Source organism: Cyprinus carpio, chromosome B19 (genome assembly GCF_018340385.1).
Source record: "Cyprinus carpio isolate SPL01 chromosome B19, ASM1834038v1, whole genome shotgun sequence".
NCBI classification, from domain to species: Eukaryota; Metazoa; Chordata; class Actinopteri; order Cypriniformes; family Cyprinidae; genus Cyprinus; species Cyprinus carpio.
Genome location: NC_056615.1, coordinates 22,507,567 through 22,516,528, shown reverse-complemented (window position 1 = coordinate 22,516,528; position 8,962 = coordinate 22,507,567). Strand labels below are relative to the sequence as shown.

At 31.4% G+C, this 8,962-nt stretch overlaps 1 protein-coding gene across 1 annotated transcript; it reads left to right on the top strand.

The window, feature by feature from the left end:
- The first annotated feature begins 515 nt into the window (after positions 1-515).
- LOC109112068 (protein starmaker-like) lies at positions 516-8,599 on the top strand. Its single transcript, XM_042745161.1, has 16 exons — positions 516-698; positions 1,553-1,614; positions 1,909-1,926; positions 2,409-2,438; positions 2,530-2,565; positions 3,383-3,421; positions 3,555-3,590; positions 4,862-4,897; positions 4,983-5,027; positions 5,340-5,408; positions 5,502-5,540; positions 5,628-5,672; positions 5,933-5,971; positions 6,295-6,366; positions 7,006-7,067; positions 7,979-8,599. Exons 1-16 carry the CDS (start codon positions 688-690, stop codon positions 8,144-8,146), a joined length of 807 nt encoding a protein of 268 aa, XP_042601095.1. The 5' UTR covers positions 516-687; the 3' UTR covers positions 8,147-8,599.
- Positions 8,600-8,962: the final 363 nt, after the last annotated feature.

Genomic DNA, 8,962 nt, shown 5'->3' with positions numbered 1-8,962 from the left:
ATACACAAATAGCAAAAATCACTAATAAAAATATATCACTTAAAACACACACACATACACACACACACACACACACACACACACACAATTAACCAAAGAAAAACAAGTCACATGGCTATAATTGTGTGTTGTTGTTAAAGGTTTTCATTAAAGTATCCTATAGCTGGACTCGAGAAACCCCACTGGCAACTCAACAATAGCCTATCATCTCTGACGTATTAAAGAAAACCAAATGAAATTTGATGCACCTCTTTTCCACGAATACTGTTTATACGACAGAACAGATCTTTCTGTACCATATAAAATAAAGACAGACACAAAAGCCATGAGCAATTCCTGCCCAGCAACCCTCTGTTTGCTTTCCAAGAAAAACACCTCAAGTCAACGAAATCAAACGGTTGGAGAGAACCACAAAGGAGCAGCGGGACCCATTGAGACAGAGACACAGAAGCTACTCTATTTACAAATGCTGTTTGAAAACACAAACAATAGCAGGATGGCCTGACTTCATAACCCTGTTCTAATGAGAGGAACTTTAGAGGTTCTCATGTAACGCCTCTGTCTTTAGCTCAACCCCCTCAGAGGCCAGGAAACACAGAGGGTATAAAAGATCTGAGAGCAGCTCCACTCAGGCTTCAGACCTGCATCACCTGCGCCAATCTCACACTGCATTTCAGTGCTATTGCAATGCTGTCCCGGTGAGTACGAGTCTCTCCTTTACGTTCATTATCCTGGCCTGCTTGAATGCCTGCTTTTTTTTATGCTGTAATTTTTTACATCGATAATGCATGCACATGCCATATCAATGATTATTAAGAAAATCGGCAAACACGATGGAATAATAACTGATATTGACAGAGGCTTACTGTGGAAGTATTTAACCATTTTAAACTAGAACAATGTCTGTATATCTGCAGCAAGGATTTTAGAAGTCATTGACAATGAACAAAAGATAATGCACCAGACCTTCAGTCCTAAATGAAAGTTTATCAGCTACAGTGTCTGAAAAAAAAAAGTTCAGAATAAATTAAATGATTTTAAATATACATATTTTATTTTTTTTTACCAAAAATGTTCCATCATGTGATTAAAAATTATAATGTTAACTAACAGGAAACAGAATACTTTTTGTATCAAGGATGGTCCTCAATTTTAATGAGTTAACTTTTTTTGTTGCTATGAATATTTATTAAAATGTTGAACTTTTTACTAATTTATTTATAGAAATTGGTAATGTTTATAGTAATTATATTATAATTTTCTAGGATATTCCAAAATTAAAAGTTACATTATAAATGTGTTTGTATACATGTTTATATATATTTATATTCATTAAATATATTTATTATAAATAATAAATATATTATTTAATATATTATTTAAATCACAAAATAATAATTCTATAATAAATAAATAAATATACATCAGTATACATTAATAAATAATATGAATACATAAATATACATTCTATAAAAATAAAAACTTTAAAAAGATCATTATTAATTTAGAGTTTCTTTTTTTCTGAATTTTCTTTTTTTGTCTTGTTATATAGGACGCTGGTTGTTCCGTTGATCTTTGCATTAGTGGGTGTCTCTATTTCTGCACCAATAAATGGTAAGGAAACTTCCTTAATATGTCTGACATCATTACATTTCTCACATATAGCTCACAAATATACCATTACAGATGACCCCGAATCCCTAAATTATTAACAGTGACATGCACAAGCTCTTCTTTCTAAGTAACACGAAGCAAAGACCGTAATCAGAGCCCTTCACTGAACACAAAAGAGTTCTGTTCACCTGTGCTGCTACATTTAGCCTGGGCCTCTATAGGAGATATAGGACTCTTATAGCTCAATGCACTCAAGACCACTAACTAACTGTCTTGTCTTTTGTTTTGATGCAGATGGAACAGATAATGATGGTAAGAATGAGGCTCTTATACACATTAACCTTAATTGTAATGCAAATGGTGACTTTTTAAGTTAATTATTGCCTTTGAATGCATGAGCTGTGAAAGAACAATGAACTGCATTGTACTACTAAACAATTGTTCAAGAAAGCCATTATAGACAGAAAAATCCCTCTTTAATCCTAGTTTTTTTTCTCCTAAACAGAAATGGGGTGAAATTAGACTTACTTTTCCTTAGGAAAAGGCCCCAGTAATCTCATGTGTGTTTCAGAAGTGATTTCAGCAATGCCTCAGATACCAATGTCTGCAATTAAAAGTTAGAGATCTCAATATGAACTAATTTCTCATCAGATCCCAAATTGTTTTGCACATTGATTTTATAGCTCTATACATCCTCTGGGCAGGCAGGCTAGTTACAAAGAGGACAAAATCTGGTTCAAAATGAATATGATCTGGTTTATGTCACTGATTGTGTTTTGTTCTCACTTTCTCAGAGGCGGCTGCAGCCCTAGGGATCCTCAATGGTAAGGTGCAATGAATACGAGCTCTATTTCTGCATAAATCAATTTACCATAAAAGGTTTTGGAGGTCATCTGTTTTTCTCTCTTTTTTCAGCTTCTCCAACTCCAGTCCCTGGAAATGGAGACTCAGGTTGGTCTGGCTGATATATGATGAATTCTAGCTGTAAAATATGTTATATAACCAGAAAGTCTAATAACATGGACATGAACTTGAATTTTAACATCAAAGTTTAGACAGACAGCACTGTTGTTATTGTTAACTAAAAAAAAAAAAAAATATATATATATATATATATATATATATATATATATATATATATATATATATATATATATATATATATACACACACACACATATATATATAGGATGGAAACAAAACTTGTTAATATTAACCATTAAAGCTGTTGAAATATTAAGAAATAAACGGTTAAAATCATTTTCATTAATTGAAAAAAAAAAAAACTTAGATTCAAAACTTACACTTAATAAACCTAAATAAAAAAATTAGAAATGTTGCGTTGGTAACTAACTGAAACAAAATTTAAGATGAAGTTAAAGTTCTGAAAACTAAAACTGAAATAATGCTAAATATAAATATATAAATAAAACTAATAAAAATGAGAAAAGCAAAATGAAAATTGACTAAAACCTATTAAATTAACTAAAACAAATAAAAATGAGAAATGTTGCTTTAGCAAATAAGTACTAAAATTACTAAAATAAATATCTAAAATATAGAAATATAAGAAACAACACAAAGGACAAAAAGCACAAATGATTAAAACTTAAACTAAAACTAAAATGAAATTTGTTTTTGAAAAATAACTGGAAAATGTGTATGCTAATTCAAAATATTAATAAATACTATAATAGTACAGAAAAATAATTCTAAATACAAAAAGATTTTCAAATGAAAATAAATTTTAAAATCCTCTTTTAAACAGGAACTACAGATGGGAATGATTCAGCAGAGAAACAAGGAGGTAAGAAACACTTTTTCATTCTGAAGATGTTTCTGAGACAGTTTGAGTTGAATTCAAAATCGAGAAAAAAAAAAGTATAGGATTGAATAGATAAGAATCATCACACTGTGTTAAATCTCCTCTTTGATTTCAGGTCCCAGTGACTCGTCTGACACCACTGAAAAACCAGGTCAGTTTCTGATATCAAGAATCTAGATCTAGAATCTAGAAATAAAAGAAAGAAAGACTTCATGACCTGACCACTGAATCACACAGCTGTCACAGATTTTCACCTGCGCATTGATATCAAGATAACACATGAATGAGTGTGATAACACACCCGTTAATCTTTAACTGCTGTGTGTTCAGCATCAATGAACTAGAAGAATTGGCAATAGACTGCAAAGTATAGGAGACACTCAGTCAACAGGAAACAAGCTTCCATAATAGGCATTCTTTTCTGTTTAATCATAATGATTAAATACAAGAATTTTAAATTAATGCTTAAAATGAACTGAATTTAGATTCTGTCACTGGGTTTTTTTTTTTTTTTTTTTTTAAATAAACTCAATTTGATAAATTCTCCATGAGACGAGACTTAATACCTCAAGTCATTTTACTTCAAGTAAATGAATCATGATTTTGAGGAATGTGTAAATATGTGTACTGAAAAATCAGGGCAAAAATACTGAGTAAGAAACCCCTTCACAAGTGTCACTCTCCAACATTAAACATTCAACATAATGAAAATCAATTCATTTATGAAAAGCAGGGTGATGTTTGGTCTTTGTTGACGTTGTAAACTAAGTGTACCAATATAAACTCCATAAAGTGATTATATTTTTGTGATTAGTCATTATGATTATACAGAAAATAAGGTTAATTGCGACTTTTTAGCTCACAATTTGTTCTTTTTTCTCACAGTTGCAAGTTTATATCTCCTAATTCTCTTTTTTTTTCTCAGAATAGTGAGTTTGTATCTTGTAATTGCAAGCTAACATCACGCAATTCTGACGTTTGCCCTCAAAATGTATATTTAAATTAAAAAAAAGAATAAGAAACAAATAAGGTAATTGCACCTTTTTATTTCATAATTGTGACGTCTCGCAATTCTGACTTCTTTTCTCAGAATTCTGAGTTTAAAACTCACAAATCTGAAAAAATAAATAATATATAAGGTTATTGTGACTTATTTGACAATTGTGACTTTCTTGCAATTACACGTTTACATCTAACAGTTATTTTCTTCTCAGAATTGTGAGTTTATATCTAGCACTTCAGATTTTATTTCTCATATAAATTATGAATTGAGAGAAGAAAAGTCAGAATTGTGAGATAAAAAGTTACGGAAACAAACCTCCATATCCTACACTTGCATTAGCAGTCATTTTAAGGCATGAAAACCACTTTATAATGACATTAGAAATAATTATCTTTTCTACAAATGTTCTTTCTTTAAAGAGGTTGATGGTGCTCCTGACACATCAGATACAAACAGTAAGACTCATCTCATGGCATTCACTGTTGTTTGACATATATTTGAGTGAAATATTGCTCAATCTAACAGCTCGACACATTTCAGGTGACAAAAGCCTGGATGAAGCCACCAGCGGCCTAGATTCAATAGGTACAACATAACCTGTGCATCAGTTTCTTACACACAAAACAACAACAGGTCATTTCGTACAAATATGAAAATGCATCCCTTACTTTTTCACTTTTAAATTCCTTAAACATTTTACTCCCTATGTATGATCTCCATATAAATACCAATATTTTAACAAATATTTTTTGTAAAGACTATCTGATTAAAATACATAAAATCCAAAGTGAATCAACATTGAATCCAAACTATAAAAGACATGCATCCCATCCTAAGGATAACAGGTGCAAATTGCAATTTGTTGTGAAATATATTTGATTTCAATTTCTTTATTAGACACAACAGATACGGACACAGACACTAATACAGAAACAGATGCATCGCAGCAGAAGACAAGCGATTCAGGTGGGTAAAAGCCAAATACCTATTTTCATAGGATACAGAATGCACATGTGTGCAATATACTCCCAGTGAACGACTTTCCTTTATCTGCTGCAGATGAGAACAATGAGAAACCATCAGCGGAGGACAGCACAGGTATGAGAAATCACAGAAACAAATGTGACAAATCAGACAGATCGCATCATGAGACGATCAATTTAAATATGTTGCATACTATTTCAGATGCAGATCATGCTGATACAGATTCAAAAGAAAAGGAATCTACAGGTAAACCAACACACTAACTGAATAAAGACATGTATGTTAATATAAAAGGATAACTTCTATCACCCATAAATGCAAATTTTGTCGTTATTTACCAATGTGTATAAATATAAATATGAACTACAATGACAGAAATTTAATTTCTGGATTCAGACAACAAGCATTTCAATATTTCTAAATTAAACCTCCCTCTTATATTCCCAAGTGTGTGTGTGTGATATATAATGATTTACTGATTCACTGTTTAAACCTTTGCTTCACAGACACGGATGAAAAGCCAGACACTGATTCAGACAGCTCAGGTAGAGATTTCTCATGCTTCAAGCAGAACATGTTCCTGTAACAACATCCTGTTGATTATTGAACAACAGTCATAGCAACCATTCAGATTTAAGGGTTAATGTTAGGCTTGTGTGTGGGCCTTTAATCACTCTTATCAAGATACCGTTCCCCTCTGGTGGTAGTTAATGGTTAGGGTGAGGAGTATCAACACCGTTGACATAAACATTGTTCCAGCACTAACAAAAGATGTTCCAGGAACACATCCTACTCGGCACAGTCATTCCTTTCTCACTGCAAAATGATATTCTTCTGAAACAATGCTGGCATATGAATGTATTTTCAGATGGGGATTCTGCTAGTGTGGAAAAGAAAGATTCTGATGATGCACCTGATGATGCAAATAAAACCTCTACAGGTATTTGAAATCACTGCAGAAATTATTACAAATCAAACTGTCAAAATCAGTGTTGGTTTAGCATTATGCATATATGGTTATAGTATTTATTCATATTTTGAATAAGTTCATGTTTTTAGTTTTTCTGTTTTTATTTCAATTTATTTAATGAGTAATTTTTATGTGTTTATATATATATATATATATATATATATATATATGATATATATATATAACTATATATATATATATATATAACTATAACTATATATATATATAACTATAACTATATATATATAACTATAACTATATATATATAACTATAACTATATATATATAACTATATCTATATATATATAACTATATATATTATATTATAAAATTACAATTTTTATATCTAATATACTACTAATATATACTAATATATATAACAATATATAACTATATATATATATATAACTATATATATATATATATATTTTCTTTAATTTATTTTTATTTCTGTTTTTAGTCATTTTGGTATTTTAAACTTTTCTTTCAAAATTAAAGCTTCAAAAGTTTTCTTTTCTTTCAAAATAAAACTTTTCTTTGAAATAATGATCCTGTCTGATTTAGCCAGTAGTTAGCAACTAATAACAGTTGTGTTTTTGCTCTGATGAGAGATACAGATGATTCATCTGACAAGGATTCTTCAGACACAGATGAGCAGCAGGACTCTGATGGTAAGCTTAAATGAAATTTAGTTTTTAATTTTATTAAAAAAAAATATTATGATTATCACTCTGTCTTTAAAAGAATAACTAATAGTTTGTACTAACAAGGCACAATGTAAACGTTTTCAGTACCAAGTATTATTTTCTGTCCTGACTCAAAACCAGTTATTACAGTTTTTATTAATATTTTGAATTTGTTTGAATATTATGATCTGTTTTCATTTTGATTTTGTAATTGTAGTAATTTTAGTGTTTTTGTAATTCTTATAAGTTTTTGTTTGTTTAATGTGTCTATGGATTTTTATTCATTTTTATTTTAGCTTTAATTTTAGTACATCAAGATAAACTAAATGCAGTTGAGAAATGCTACTTTGGCAACTAGTTGAATATTTTTTATATTTTATTTTATTTCAAGTAACAAACTTTTTTATATAGTTTTAGTATTTATCACATCTAATCTGGTTACGAGAAATTAATTAAAATTATAAACTTATTCACATGGAAGTGATTTATTTAATTATAGTAGTCTATATAAGTAAATAATGAATACAAGAAACATTTTTGTACATGGTACCATGGTAAAATCATTTCTTTTTTCACGTTTTTTTTTTTTTGTTTGTTTGTTTGTTTGTTTGTTTGTTTGTTTACATGCAATCTTTGAAGTAACTTGGATGGCTATGTAAATAATTCATGTGATACATCAATGTACTTTAGTATATTACCACGGTACAAAGGTAGTACCATGGCATATTTCACATGAAATTCTGCATCATAGAATATTACTATAATCTGATGCAATCCTCAAACTGTGGTACCTTTTTCATTTAATTTGCCTGTAAATTGAGTTTGTCTGTAATTAAAATGATTTATGTCAGTTTAATGATATATAATAATGAAATACTGTTTTTTTTTACATGCAGATTCTGACAAAGACAAAACAGATGGAGACTCAGATGAAAAGAGTGACAAGAAAGATGACAAAGACACCAGCGATGACTCCAGTAAAGACTCAGAAGACGAGGGTCGAGAAACCTCTGAGACGCCAGACAAAAGTGACACAGACAGCGACTCGGACACTGATGAGGTGAAAGTTTCAGACGACTCCAAAGACCAGGATTCAGAATCGAAAGACACTGACAGCACGGAGAAGAAAGAGAAAGACCAGGACTCTGACAGCGACGCAGACACCAGCAGCGTTCAAGACACGACAGATTTCCCTGAGGACAGCGCCGAGGATAAAGACAAGGACAGCAGGGACCCGAAAGACACTGAAGATGACAGAGACAGGGAGAAGGATGCCAATGAGAAGGAGGAGACCAATGAGACTGGCAGCGACAGCGATGAGAGGAAAGATAAAGAGGACGAATCCAAACCAGACGAACAGGACAAGGAAGACACCACCTCAAAAGAAGACGCCGCAACCAGTCAGTCTGATGAAAGTCCACTGGAGGAAATGACAGAGGACAAGCAGGAAGACAAACCTGATTCTGACAGCTCCAGTCTGGACTCAAATTCAGACACGGACTCTGACAGCAAAGAAAAAGAGCAGGACAAAGACAAAGACAAGAACAGCACAGAGTCCACAGACACAGAAAGCTCTGACAGCAGCAGCAAGAGCGACACAGACAGCTTAGAAACAGGAGGGGAAGGTAAACATTCAGGCCTTTGTGTGTTACACTCATCAAACCACAACATCAATCAACTTATTAATGCTCTTATGCCTACAGATACTGATGAAGACAATGACTCCAGCGTGGAAAAGGAGAAACAGGGTATTTACTGATAAATATGGAGGCCCATTTCTACCTCAGAGTAAAAAATATACCAGTTAATGTAAAGTAAAACTGTAATTTATTAAAGTCACAGTTGACAATATAAAGTAGTCACATATTGAGACAAACTCA